Raw genomic sequence first — 15801 nt, forward strand, 5'->3', positions numbered from 1 at the left:
ATTTAAGCTCAGTTGTGCGCAAGAATAAATGATTTGGTATAATTTTCTTCTTTTTTTCTGTCCTGTCGATAAAGTTAGGCTTGAGGGACTGTAAACAGCTTTTTCATTTCAGCCCAAATGCATCAATTTTTAAATCTAAACCCACTCCTGTTAAATATATTTTTTATATATACAGACCTTTCAGACAACTATCAATATTCCTCCATATGCCCTCTCACACTAATCGATGTTTCAACTAATTCACTGCTTTCGTGGTCCGCTTGACCAATTAATACATGACAATTAATTAAGGTTTTTAGATGAAAAAAAGTTAATGGCACAAGCGGGATTCGAACCCACAATCTTCGGCTAGATACGACGCTGCTCTACCACCTGAGCTATCGTGACCTCGATCCACTCGGACATCAACTTCCTATCTCAACCCCATCTTATGAGTTTTCCCTCCTTTTTGCCATTTTTCAAATGTCGTGTAATCGGTTTGGATTCTTGACGACAATTGAAATGGCGACGGAGAGCTTGAAAAATGGCAAAAGGAGGGAAAACGAATAAGGTGGGGTTGAGATGGGAAGTTAGTGTCCGAGTGGACCGAGGTCACGATAGCTCAGGTGGTAGAGCAGTGGCGTATCTAGCCGAAGGTCGTGGGTTCGAATCCCTCTTGTGCCATTAACTTTTTTTCATCTCAACTAAAAACCTTAATTAATTGTCAGTTTCAACTAATAAATACATTCACTCTCAATACACAGAAATGGGAACAGAAAAATTAAGCTATCTATAGATACTATACAGGGCGTCCTTTTTAGATGGCCCAGTTCAATTTCTCTTGAACCAATGATGCTATCAAAAAATACATGATTAATATTTTTTAGTCTAGTTTCAAATGTTCTTCTTATTTTTGGAGAAAAAATTATACAAACTTCAGGCCTAGTTCAACTTCAAAATTTCAAATACGACCCTATACATCCTGACACATAATTTTAAAGGATTTTTTATGCTGAAAGCAATGATGAAATCGGATTTTAAATTGATCAAAAAAATGACAAAGTTATGGCAAAAAGTTTGAAATGACTTATGCGAATCCTGATTTTTCTATCTGATCAGCCACTGTAGGTAAATATTGTAGAAACTGGACATCCGTCTGCAGCTATCAAAAATTAAATCCAACATGTACAAATTGTGCTAGCTAAAAGAACCTCACTCTTCCCATTAATTAAGTTTTACCTACCTATTTATTCTGTTCTGTCCAATTTGATTTTTGTGTTCCGGATTTTGTAAATAAAGTTAAGTATCACGCTCCAGATTGAGATACGGTCTTGAAGAAAAAAACAAATTCAATTGTTACTGCCAAACTTCTGACCTATTTTAAGGTCATCATCAGGGCAACGAATACTGTTACAATCCTTACCAATATTAGGACTGAGCCGGTCTTCAAAAAATGATATAATAGACCTCTTAAATATATGCCTATTATCTAATTATTGTAAATTCAATAATAAATTTTACAAAATGAAAGGGTTACCAATGGGGCCTCCATTATCCCCACTTTGTGCTGAAATATTCATGGATAATTTCGAAAAAAATCTTTTGAATTAAATCATTTCTAGAAATGCTATGTAGACGATATTTTATGCATATGGTCAGGAACATTAGAGGCTCTCAATGAATTCCTTTAACTAATTCTCTACACCATAATATAAATTTTACATTAGAAATTAACAAAGATGGTTGAACTTTTTAGACCTAAAATTGTCCATAATGAACAACCTAATAGAAATAGACGTATATAGAAAACCCACAACTACAGACACTATGATAGCGGATTCTTCCCACCCATGGTCCCAAAAGGCTGCTGGTATCATTTGGCTTATAGACCAGATGTTAAAACTTCCATTAACACCTGCTAACTATAAAAAAGAGACTGTAAGTAGGAACTATCTTTTTAAGAAGGATTGAACACTCCATCATTTATCATTTCTATTCTGGCATTAGTGTTAGGTTATGACTGTGTGAAAAAAAATTGTAATCACATACGTATAGGGTGTAAATAAAATAAAAAGAAATTATTCATTCTACGTTGATTTTTGTAATTATTAATTAATTAAGGTTTTTAGTTGATATAAAAAAGTCAATGGCACGAGCGGGATTCAAACCTACTATCTTTGGCTAGATACGCCGCTGCTCTACCACTTGAGCTATCGTGTCCTCGATCCACCCGGACACTAACTTCTCATCTCAACCCCACCTTTTGAATTTTCCCTCCTTTTTGCCATTTTGGAGAGGTTGACATGAGAAGTTAGTGCCCAAGTGGATCGAAGTCACGATAGCTCAAGTGATAAAGCAGCGGCATATCTAGCCGAAGATCGTGGGTTCGAATCCTGCTTGTGCCATTGACTTTTTTATCTCAACTAAAAACCTTAATTAATTATAATATATTAATTGGTCAAGTGGACCACGAAATTAGTGAATGTAATTATTAATTTTTCTTGAAGTTCACCATGGAACACAGTTTAGGAAACCACATAACAGATATTTCGAATATGAGCACACAAACTTACAGATGATTTTTTTTATGTTTTTGCAAATCAAGTCACATTATTATTATTATATAATCATCCTGATGGAAAAGATAACCATTTTTGTAAATGAAGTCACAAAATTGCTCGATACGATCACAGGCAATAATTTAAAGATTGAAAGTGCAGTTTGGTCATTTATGATCGTATCTTTTAGTTCGGCAGTGTATACTCCAAAGACAGCTTGAAATGTCTCCAAATCAACTAGGATTAAAAGTCAGAAATGACCATAGATAGCCTAGACCTAGAGAAAAATAATACACAAGAAATAATAAAGTTAAATTAAAGTACTTTCATCAAAAGAATAAATTTTATTTATAAAAATTATACAAATGTTATCTATTTATATATACATATACATAAATTTATTTATTTTTTGTTTTTGTGTTTGAAATCACACTAAGATTTTAATTTAATAACCTTTCACTCTAATAAAAATCTACAAAGTCAAATTTCTATTCAAATTAAATTATATAGTTGCTATTTAATTTTTTTTTTTTAATTCATGTTTGAAATTTATACATATACTATCTGCCTTTTCAGTTTGTATAATTCAAAAATTGCATGAGTAACTTATTTTACTGAAAAAGGTTGAATCACAATTCCACAAAAGTACATAATATAGTGGATTAAATAAAGGGACAATTTATATTAATTTATGAACTATGCTAGTGTTAGTAATAAAAATTTGATCTAATAGAACTTACACTATACATTACTTATAGTAGTTTGTATATAAAAGGACATCACATAAAATAGAAAAATAATTTATTTGCCTGTTATTATTTTTTTTTAAAGAATAATTTAAAATATATACCAATATTTACAATAAGATACAATGGAAAATAAAAGCAATGCCGTATGAATATTATTGGATAACAGGAACATAAAAAAATATTTAAATTGTTAAATTTTGAACAAATATTTTAACAAATACTATTATGGTTATAAATTAAGGCATACAAAATTTCTCTATTTGAAAATTAAATTAATAATAAAATCCTCAAACTGGCATAACCTCAAAACCGCTTATACGAATGTAAAATATCTATTGTCTATTTCACAAGCTCATACTTCTGCAGACATATCATTAAAAAGTCAATTAAAAAATAAATTTAAAAAAGCCGAGAAATTCAGAGAAAGGTTTAAAGCATGCGAAAATAGGGTAAAAATATAGACGTTCTCACAAGTCTCAAAAATAAGATTTTTTGCCAAAAATGTCTATATACAGTCTATTTTTTTTTAAAACCAATTTTGAATTATAACGATTATTCATCGATACCAAGCACTGGAAAATTTAACTTTAGTTAATACGACAAACTGCTTTTACTAAAAGCATATAATCCTCTCGTCTAAACGAGGTACAGATCACATATTTTAACTTTCATCCTGCACAAAAATGTTACAATTTGAAATGAGATTATATTAAATAAACTAGTGATATGTAATAAAAAAATAATGAATTATATTAACCTCTCCATTAATTAAAAAAGTACTGATAATAGTGTCATGATTTGCCATTTTACATTTTTTTTTATAATAACAATAGAAAATAAATAAACTGTAGAAAGTAAAAAAGAATTCACATTGAGATAAATTTAAAAGAATCGTCAGTCTCTCTTTTCGAGACAAATATTTTAAACCTAGAAGAAAAGTGTTTTTTTACGTTTTATTTCCAAGTCTAATGTTTAAACAATTCAATCAATTGGTATCACAACTATTTCATAATATCACAATTCTAGTACTACAAAAAATTTCCCCCACCTAACCTATAATATCAAACTTATTCGCTAAACGGTTGTGTGATTATAATACATGCATACAAAGTTGCGAGATAAAGTAGAGGTGGAAAATAACACGACTTGAGCTAAAAATCTTAATTTTTACTATTAATGAGCACAATATTGATATATGTTTCAAGGACAGTCATTTGCATTTTAAAAATTATAGTTTATTCTTTCCCTAAATATTTGAGTTGATACTTCAAATGAACATTTTCTAAAGAGAAACCAAATGTGTTTTATTATTTGGTCCCGTTGCAAAATATATAACTGCCAGTTGCTGCATTACAATTTTTTTTTTAATTATACCAATAGATATATTGCAAATTTTATTTTGACAGTTTTTTTAATGACAGTCCTTAAAGCAAATATAGACTCAACTTCTTTTAAAATTGACCTATTGTTGCATTGCTCACTAAAGAAAAAAAACGAGGAAAAGTACTTTTCTTATACATAGAGCTAATTTTTTTTTTTTAATTCTAAATTTTAAATTGCATGTGGTACAGGCTTTATTATAAAGACCGAATTATTATTAATATAAATTGTTCAAATCTATTACTAGTGTGAAAACATTTTATTAAAAAATTTTTATCCATGAGGTAAATGATTCAATTTTAATAATTGATCAAATCTTTATGATATATTGTACCCATTTCAATGATTTAGTTATTTTCACAAATGTATATATACAACGATCAAAAGTGCGATGTATAATACTTTTGTGTTTTTTTGTTAAAAACCAGTATTTACAAATTGAGACTTCTTTTTAGGTGTTCAGCTTGAGCTTGAGCTTAAGCGCGAAATAAGCCCCGACTCTCAACAGTAGGAAAAAGCCGATCAGGGCGACGACATCGATCCAGTATTCGACGCCGGACATATCCATAAACTCGAGGAACTTGGACGGGCTTTTGAAATGGCAGTACGCCTCGGAACAGTGTAGCTTCGCCCTGTTCCCGCCGTAAATTGCTATCATGCACCCTTCAAAGCCGTAACGTATGTAGCTGATATACGTGACCCATTGCATGTACCACGGTATCGTGCTGAAGTTGACGAAGAACCCCGAGAAGAGGAGGACAGGTATCGACGTCACTGGGCCAAGAAAAACTCCAGTCTAGAAATTGAATTATTATTTCAGTCAAAATTATTTGTTATGAAAATAATTTGATTTTTAATAATGATACTATCCAATAAACCTGATGAAATTCATGTGAATCTCTACCCTGTATGTTAAATATACAGTTTATTCTATAGATAAAATACATATAAAAATTTCTCAGAAGAAAGGCAAAATCATAAAATATTGTGCAAAGTTCCTGCAAGGTTCCTCAAAGTAAAATTACAAGAGAATAAATCGGTTTAAGAAACAAAAATATTAACTTTACTAGTTTTGTGGTCCACTTGACCAATTAATATCTTTCAATAAATTAAGGTTTTCAGTTGAGATAAAAAAGTCAATGGCATGAGTGGGATTCGAACCCACTATCTTCGGCTTGATACGCCGCTCGCTGCTCTACCACTTGAGCTTTTGTGACTTCGATCCACTCGGACACTATCTTCCCATCTAAACCAAACTTTCTAATTTTTACCCCTTTTTGCCATTTTTTAATTCAAATTCAAAGGTGGGGTTGAGATGGGAAGTTAGTGTCCGAGTCGATCGAAGTCACGATAGCTCATGTGGTTAGAGCAGTGGCGTATCTAGCCGAAGGTCGTGGGTTCGAATCTTGACTCTGACACTGACCGCTCTTGACACTGACTTTTATATCTCAACTAAAAACCTTATTTAATTGAAAGATATTAATTGGTCATGCGGACCACAAAAACTAGTGAATTTAATAAGTTGAAATGAAGTAACCTTCACCAAAGCTCTCTGTGGCCATTTCATTTGTCGCCGAGAATCAAATAGATTACACGACATTTAAAAAATGGCAAAAAGAAGGGAAAATTTGGTGGTGAGGTTGAGATGGGAAGTTAGTGTCCGAGTGGATCGAAGTCACGATAACTCAAGTGATAGAGCAGCGGCGTATCTAGCCGAAGGTCGTGGGTTCGAATACCGCTCTTGACACTGACTTTTTTATCTCAACTAAAAACCTTATTTAATTGAAAGATATTAATTGGTCAAGCGGACCACGAAAACTAGTGAATTCAATAAGTTGAAATGAAGTAACTTTCACCAAGGCTCTCCTTGGCCATTTCATTTGTCGCCGAGAATCAAATAGATTACACAAATTTGAAAAATGGCAAAAAGAAGGGAAAATTTGGTGGTGAGGTTGAGATGGGAAGTTGGTGTCCGAGCGGATTGAAGTCACGATAGCTCAAGTGGTAGGGTGGCGTATCTAGCCGAAGATCGTGGGTTCGAATCCTACTCGTGACACTGACTTTTTTATCTCAACTAAAAACCTTAATTAATTGTAACAAATAAATATTTAAATATAATAGAATAAACCAATAAATGAGACCTACGATATTAAATAAAAAGGGGGTAAAATTAACAAAAAATTAACCATCTTCAGTGTAAAATCATATGAACAGGGTGTAGTAAAAAAATCGGGATTTAAAGTTTTAGATTTAAACACACTGCCACAAATCCCTTACCAAACGTGACTTTTTAAAAGAAACTCGCCTTAAAAAAAAGTCCTCTGATCCGACACTAAATTGTAAAATGCCAAGGCACGTTATATTATAACGCTACGATATTATGGTAAGTAATTAAAAAATTAAAAGTTCAAAATTTACCTCAATATCCATAGCTGCCCCTATAAGAAGCCCAAGGCTTTGCGCAACGAGTGAAGTCAGTACGCACATCAGCAGCACCATAAAAAACCTGACTGGATCCAGCGGCTGTGATGTCATAAAATACACTATAGCAATATACACTATCGAAAATACAATCTGGAAAATAATCATAAATTAAAACATTCGTCCGCATAATTTTGTTTATACAAGTTCCAAACCTGAAACGGTAGATCGGCCATCGTTTTAGCTATGTAAAAAGATTTGAGAGAATACCAATAATTTAAGTGCTCCCTAACAAACACTGACATCTCCAAAGGAACTGAAAAAAAAAGGCAGATATTATTTTAAAATTTAAACTTGTTAAATCGAAATACTTACACGTCAATACAGTAGGCATCATGGCTGTGAACATAAGAAAAAGTACGGTGAAAAATATGCATCCGGCATTGTTCATAACTTTAGACGCTTCGTTCCCAATGTCGTAGTATATGAGACCGATGAGTAGGCCGATTAAAATATGTGACATCAGCCGCATACGAGTTAACATCTATAATTTAAAAAAAAAGTTAAAAATATCATTCATAATAACCTTTTTTATTTATTTATTTACGGATCGAAATCCACTATAAAAAAGACATTTTACAATAACAAAAATATAAATGATATATGTAAAAATACAAATAATATATATAAAGAGAATAAGGACGTATATACATGGTAATAATATAAATAGTAAATATAAAAATACAATTAAAGAGTAAAAAACTGAACAACAAAAATGAAAGACATAATTACTAACCAAATAAGGCAGAGGAAACAAAAAATAAAGCTGAAAGACAATTGAAACTACAATAATTACGTACATATTTAATGAAAATAATGCTCTTTGTAAATATATAATAAGACTAGAGTGCGAGAATTAGTTGAACCAGTAAATGAAATAAATTGTAATAATTTTGTACAGTATGAAATATAAAAGCATTCAACTAAGGTTGTAGGATAAGGTTTTTTACAGATTGCACAGAACTATTGAAGAAGTCAATGCTATTGCAGATGTTGTTATTCTTGATCATCATTCTGTGTAGAGGAGAAGAGTAGTTAGAGCTTTGGAATTCAATATAAAATAATTTATAGGTTTTAAGAGAGTGCGAAGGGACATGTAGTTGTAGTTGAGAGAGGAGATAAGGACTATCAATGAGATTGTTTAATAATTTAAATACAAAACAATATCAAAGTAATCCATTCTTAGTGCCCGTTCGAAAAGTTTAAATTCAAAGCGGATTCCAGGGTAGGCAGAATTCGGAGGAAGATTGAGTTTGTAGGAAAGTTTTTTTTTTAAATTAATTCACTACTTTCGTGGTCCGCTTGACCAATTAATACATGACAATTAATCAAGGTTTTTAGTTGAGATGAAAAAAAGTCGCCATTTCAATTGTCGTCGAGAATCCAAACCGATTACACGACATTTGAAAAATGGCAAAAGGAGGGAAAACTCATAAGGTGGGGTTGTGATGGGGAGTTGATGTCCGAGTGGATCGAGGTCACGATAGCTCAGGTGGTAGAGCAGCCGATCTAGCCGAAGGTCGTGGGTTCGAATCCCTCGTGCCATTAACTTTTTTTCATCTCAACTAAAATCCTTGATTAATTGTCACGTTTTTTAAAAAATTTGTTTTGTACAGATTGAAGAATTTTTTGATAATTTAGATAGAATGGGTTCCAAACAGGTCTAGCATATTCTAGTATGGGTTGTACAAAAGCTTTATAAAGATGGACAAAACATAGAGGATTTTTAATTTCATAGGTGTTCCGGATGATAAAACCGCGCATCTTCATAGATCTATTTTTTATTGAAGAAATATGTTCTTTAAACTTGAGCTTTTGATCAAAAAGTACACCAAGATCCTTTACGACCTCAACTTGCGTTAAAAGAGCATCGTGGAGAGTATAGAGATAAATAAAAGTTTGTTTATTATGAGAGAATGTAATTGTGTAGCATTTGGAAACATTAAGAGCAAGTTTGTTATTGGAGCACCAGGTTAGCACGTTATTGATAGAATTTTGTAATTGTAAGCAATCGGAAGGAGAAGTGATTATGGAATAGATTTTCAGATCAGCAAATAATAAAAATTGAGCAGAAGGGAGAGCAAGATGGATATCATTAATAAATAAGAGAAACAAAACTGGTCCAAGATGAGACCCTTCCAGGACTCCCGAGGAAGCCGCAAAGGGACATGATTTAAATGATTTTATTTTGACTATTTGTTTTCTGTCAGAGAGAAAGCTGGATAACCAATTCAAGATAGTTCCGGTGAAACCATAATCCATTAGTTTCCTTAACAGTATTGTGTGATTTACTTTATCGAAAGCTTTAGAAAAATCAGTATACACTGAGTCTACTTGGTGTCCAGAGTTTATTGCATCTAAGATGTAATTTTGAAATGTGAGCAGGTTAGTAACAGTTGATCTATTAGAGCAGAAACCATGTTGCTGAGGTATAATAAAAGATTTAATGTCGTTTTTAAGTTTATTACAAATAATAGAATCAAATATCTTGGAGAACATGGATTGAATAGATATTGGTCTGTAATTGAAAACATTAGATCTATCGCCAGCTTTATGTAGAGGAATGACAAAAGTGCTTTTCCAAGCATTGGGGAAAATACCTGTTTTTAACGACTGGTTCAGAATATAGTGTAAAGGAGCAATAAGAGCCGCAGAACACTTTTTAACTAATATAGGGGGTATGCAATCGGGACCAGAAGACTTTTTCACGTTGAGTAATGAGATAGAATTTAGTATTTCATTGTGTGAGATATAGTAATTAGAGATAGTGTGAGAAGATGGCATAAGGAGAGAGGTTGTTTCAGGTAGGGAAGTGGGAAGATCAGAACTATGGTCATAGACTTGGGAGAAATATTTAGCAAAGAGATTAGCAATGTCATGGCCATTAGATGAAGATTCATTTCCTAAACGCATGAAAGAGGGCATGGCCTTAGAAGTGTTGACAGAATTCACATAATTCCAAAACTTTTTAGTATTAGATTGGATTGAGTTTTCTGTATCAAAAAGATAATTCTTATAGCAAATATTCGACAGTGTTTTACATTGGACTCTAAGAGATGAAAATTTTGAATAATAATAATTATCAAGAGTTTGCTTGTACAATGAATGATACATCTTTTTTTGCTTGACTTTTTCAATAAGTTCTAGACAAAACCATTTCGGATATGGGTAATTATTGCCAGTTTTAGTTTTAGGAACATACATATCTATAGCTTTGAAGTCATTACCTGGTCGCGAATAATTGAAATGAAAGTTCTGTTAATAAGTATAGCAAATTGTTTGAAGCTCGATGTCGGAAATCCAGGGCTGGGGCCAAGCGTGCTCAGGCTCTCGTCTGAATGAAGCAACGCTGATGTGCAGGAAACAGCATTCAAATTTGTATCTGTAAGAATAAAAGGTTCAAGTCAATATATAATAATTTATCCTTCAAACACTTAATAAATATATTGGATTGTTCAGAAAATAATGCAGGTATATGGCTATAAAATAAAAATAAATGATTTTAAACAAGTCTTTTTCCAATGGTACTTCTCTTTACCATCTGGATATAATTTTGTGTCTTTACTATTAATAAATTAATTCACTACTTTCATGGTCCGCTTGACCAATTAATACATGACAATTAATTAAGGTTTTTAGTTGAGATAAAAAAATCAATGGCATGAGCGGGATTCGAACCCACGATCTTCGGCTTGATACGCCGCTGCTCTACCACTTGAGCTATCGTGACCTCGATCCACTCGGACATCAACTTCCCACCTTTTAAATTTTCCCTCCTTTTTTACCATTTTTCAAATGTCATGTAATCGGTTTGGATTCTCGACGACAATTGAAATGGCGACGGAGAGCATTAGTGAAGTGTACTTCAATTTTAAATCATTACTTCACTACTTTCATGGTCCGCTTGACCAATTATAATACATGACAATTAATTAAGGTTTTTAGTTGAGATGAAAAAAAGTTAATGGCACGAGAGGGATTTGCAGATGGCAAATGGAGGGAAAACTCATAAGGTGGGGTTGAGATGGGGAGTTGATGTCCATGTGGATCGAGGTCACGATAGCTCAGGTGGTAGAGCAGCGGCGTATCTAGCCAAAGGTTGTGGGTTCGAATCCCTCTCGTGCCATTAACTTTTTTTCATCTCAACTAAAAACCTTAAGTAATTGTAATTACAATTTATATATTCACGTCTGGATCTTTAATATTTCTAAGAAGGAAGACTGTAAAGGCTTCAAAAATGGTCAAGCAATTTTTCATCTCAACTAGAAACCTTAATTAATTGTCAACTATTAATAAAATTCTGTGAACGCATTTTCTATTGACTTTTGATCAATAAATTTTTTATGTTGTAAAACGTCCAGGTGTCTAAAAATATGGTAGTCAGTAGGCAAGAGGTTTGGACAGTAGTGAGGGAGAAGCAGAACCTCATCACAAGACCCAACAGTTTTCGTGTTGTCGCATGTGAGACACGGTGCCGAGTGTTTATCATCGGCCTTTTCTGACCAAAGATGGCTTCAGTAATGCCAATTTCTGGCGAATTGCTTTAATTTGAGAAAAATTCATTTCGATACTGATCGTCTCACCAGGATTCAAGAAGCTGTAGTAGATCAGCTCATATGAAGCCTACCGCCATCTATTTTGATGAGTTTGGGGCTTTGGAAAATGTGGTGCCGCTTGTCCTTTGTTGAGCCACTGTCTAGAACATCCGCTGTTATCATAGAGAATTCACTTTTCATCACAAGTAAAAATTCTATCCAGAAAATGTTTGTTTCGGTTTCAGCAAAGAAGTATTGAGCCAATGACATAATGATGATTTTTTTGGCGGTCGTTTAATGCACGAGGAACCAAACTTTCAAGCTTTTTCTCTTTTCCAATTGCCCTAAGATGGTCAGAAATGGACGATTTGCTAACTGAAAGTTTGTCTGCAAGTTCTCGAACAGTTTTTCTTGGATTTTCTTTGATTGAAGCTTGCAGAACATCATCATCTAGGGAAGAAATTGAAGAAACCACGACATAGTCATCAAAGCTCTTGAAATTTTTAAACCATCTCTGAACAGTGCTCTCGCTCACATTGCCATCGCCCCAGACTTTTAATGTTTCTGGCCATTTTCTCACTGTTCAGACCGAGTTTAAAACAAAATTACGCGAAAAATAAGTTGACTACTTAGAAAAGACTGAATTATTCCCAAATAACAAAATGCTAACTAAGGTAAACAAACATTTTCACTTGGAAGGACTAAAAAGTTGATCTTTGTACAAAATAATAAATAATCAGACACAAATATTTTATTATATCGAGGGGTAATTGAAAGTAAACATGAAAACCTGCGTTATTTTCTGATTAACTTAATAGTTTAAATTTTCCAAAGTTATTTCTTCCTTTGCTAACAATTCATTCTTACTAGAGAAAAAAATTTGTTTTATATTTTTATTGTTTCTGATAAAGATATGTACAATATAAAGGGTTTGCCATATCTTTGCAAAGTTTAGAGGGAAAAATGGCAAAAAGGAGGGAAAATTCAAAAGATGTGGTTGAGATGGGAGGTTGGTGTCTGAGTGGATTGAGGTCACGATAGCTCAAGTGGTAGAGCAGTGGCGTATCTAGCCGAAGATCGTGGGTTCGAATCCCGCTCGTGCCATTGATTTTTTTATCTCAACTAAAAACCTTAATTAATTGTAATATATTAATTGGTCAAGCGGACCATGAAATTAGTGAATTTAGAGGGAAGGATGATTTTCTCTTTTCAGACAAAGAAAGTTCAGAAAGTCCAATTAAAATTTTAAATTGAAAATAAGCCAAAACCGTTCAAAAGATACTTGTCATTGCATAGGTAATGTCTCATGATCGTGTTTTTATTACCTTTTGGGTCAGTGCAAAATCACAATTTTTAACCTGTACGGACTAAATTAAAAACCAGCTAAATTGAGATGTATTAGTTTATAGACATATTGAGTTGATTATAATCTCAATTCTTCACATATGTGCAAAATCCTTTAAGTGTTTTACACTTAGGCTCACTTAGGCTATCGTCAGCAAGATCTTTCAGACCTTATACAGGTTTAACCTAAACACTCTTACTCATTCTTAAATACATTCTTTCCATTAGTAAGGTGCAAAGTCCTTGAGTACTTCCATCACCTTTTACACTTAGAGCAACTACACAAACACTAATTAGTTTAAGGGGTCAATGGTGGACATACATTCACGCGTATAAATACATTCTCAGAATACAACTGCTACCAAACCAATTAAGCAGGGCATTTGGAGCAACCTTTCAACATGCAAGACACACATGCATATTATGAAGGGTGGGTGACCAAGACCCAAGGGGTTAAATGCCTGGGCAGACTCGTACCCCATCCCTAAAAGGTCCAGGATTTGGTCGGCTCATGTGTCCTGCATAAACCTCTTGGACGTGTTCACAAACCCCAAGATTTTGGACCATTTTATCTCGGGGAGTGATTTGGTGATGTCCTCTCCTTCAAAGATTTCAAATCAAGACCTAGCATTTCTATCACATTCTGCGAGGTAGTGCTTTGCCGCTTCTTCTTTTATTTCGCAGAAGCGGTAAAAGGGATCTGGTAGGATACCCATTACGAAGAGGTGTCTTCTCAGTGGGCAGTGGCCCGTCAGAATATGTATGAGCCTCCTAATTCCCTTCCTTGAGATAGAGAATAGCCATTTCGATTCTGCTGGTTTGATTGCCTTAACGAACTCTTTTGATTGCCTGTGTCCGGGGGATAAATTCCACTCCCTAAGGAATTGTTTCATGCCCCAGTTATTGATACTCTCTTTCGCTGTGCTCATAGAGTGAGGTAATACCGGTTGTGGCCCGACAAACGCAGTATTAGAACCTTCTTTGGCTAGGCCATCCGCCTTTTCATTGCCATGGTGTCCTTTATGTGCTGGTATCCAAATAAGGGTCACCTTATTCTCAAACCTGAAAGAGATCCTATTGATAAGATCTATAGTTTCCTCCACCAGTCGTGAGGTTGACAAATCTTTTTGTAATGCCCTAAGACTAGCCTGACTGTCAGAAAAGATTTTAATATCTTTTCCCTTAATTTTATTTTCCATAAGTGTTCTACAACACACATTGATGGCCCAGATTTCCGCCTGAAAAACGGAGGTGTTATTGCCAAGAGGGGAGGAGATGCTGATTCCTAATTTTGGTATGTAGATTCCTGCACCACTCCCTCTTCCTTTGATAAGTGATCCATCTGTGTAGCAGTCTATGTTACTATGGTCATCATCCAAACTATAATTGTAATCATAAGGGGTGACTACCTGAAAGTGCTTTTTCCCCGAAGGGGTTTTAATCTTTTTATCACTAACGCTTAATAATTGACCATTAACCTTGCTCAATAGTTGAGAGATTTTCAAGTGACCTATGTTATTGCACTTATGATTCCATCTGCCCTTGCTAATTAATCTGTAGCAGCTGATAGTGCTCTGACCTTATAGCCATTTGGCTACCCATGGTTTGATGCCCCATCTTTTACCGGATTAATTGATAAACCTTTGTCACAACACCACCTATAAAGCAATCCCATGGTGTTTTCCATCAGTAGTGAAAGAGTCAGGGGATCCCTACCAGTGAGCATTATGGTACCATCATCTGAAAATAATTGACTGTAGAAGCCTGAATTATTCAGAAGTTCTATTAAGCTGTTTACTGTAATTAGCCATAAAAGAGGTGACAAACAACCTCCCTGTGGACAGCCTCCTTTTACATTAATTTTAAGAGTGCTACCACCTGAGCACATATTGATGCAAGACACATACTCGGTCTTTGGACCAAACTCTGTCAGGTAAGAATGATACTTCTGTGTTTTAGACTCAATGAGGGTCACTTATCGACTGTGCCTTGGCAAGCTCCTCGGATGACCCAGTCTACTGATGTTGCCACCTTTTCTTTACTTTCTTTTCTATATTTTTTATTGCTTGTTTAGTGTCAGTGGATTACAATTAGTAAGGTATAGTTTGCAGACTCTTCTTCCTTGTATAAAAGTTGTCTGACAAGACACCTGAGACTCAGACAAAAGCTTACAGACCTGACCTTTAGAATACACACAGAGTCGGGGAACCAGTGCACATGAATTTTCCAAGGATTACACAATTTCAAAGGCATGCAAGAACACATATCACACGGTACTCTGATACACCTTGTCTGGATGGGTTCATCATGGTCACTCCTTCGCGGTACATAATGCAGGTCACTGTGGTCATACAATTAGACCCATCCATGAAAAGGAGTTGTAAACTAGCATGATAGAGATTGTGCAGTTGATTTGGTCAGGGTTGCCAGACAGCCTCAGACATTTCAAGAATGAATCATGAAATAAGCAACCTAGGGTCATATCCACTGGAGGATGGCCCATCTCTCTCCGAAGTTTGGGGAGTTAGAACTTCATGAAATATTTTATGCCAGGCATCATTAACATAAATTTTATAACCAGTTTTACACATTATATAACCAAGATAGTGAAGTAGATAAAATTAAAAATTAAATAATTCCTATCAGACATAATGATCTATACCATGTCTCCCACCTAACAATGTAAGAAAATTTGTCCAAGTCTCCATTTTAAAAAGAACTGTTCTGAAATTGCACTTGTGAGTTAAAGTCAAATTATTTGTAGGTGTTTTCGGT

The 15801-nt window shown here is 34.1% G+C and overlaps 1 protein-coding gene across 3 annotated transcripts in view; it reads right to left on the reverse strand.

Annotated features, from left to right (window-relative positions):
- Positions 1 to 4432: 4432 nt before the first annotated feature.
- Positions 4433 to 15801, reverse strand: part of LOC106670073 (ATP-binding cassette sub-family G member 4-like) — a 107174-nt gene continuing 95805 nt past the window's right edge. For 2 of the 3 annotated variants that reach the window (XM_024230384.1, XM_024230385.1), the window contains 5 exons: positions 10375 to 10529; positions 7463 to 7631; positions 7303 to 7403; positions 7085 to 7240; positions 4984 to 5462 (listed from right to left, as the gene is read on the reverse strand). In XM_024230384.1, coding sequence (XP_024086152.1) covers positions 5118 to 5462; positions 7085 to 7240; positions 7303 to 7403; positions 7463 to 7631; positions 10375 to 10529 — 926 coding nt within the window. In that variant the 3' untranslated portion in view covers positions 4984 to 5117. Of the gene's footprint in view, positions 5463 to 7084; positions 7241 to 7302; positions 7404 to 7462; positions 7632 to 10374; positions 10530 to 15801 lie in introns of all 3 variants that reach the window. The other variant, XM_024230383.1, reaches the window with a different exon arrangement.

The sequence above is a fragment of the Cimex lectularius genome, unplaced genomic scaffold, assembly GCF_000648675.2.
Source record: "Cimex lectularius strain Harlan isolate CLEC.00 unplaced genomic scaffold, Clec_2.1 scaffold49, whole genome shotgun sequence".
NCBI lineage: Eukaryota > Metazoa > Arthropoda > Insecta > Hemiptera > Cimicidae > Cimex > Cimex lectularius.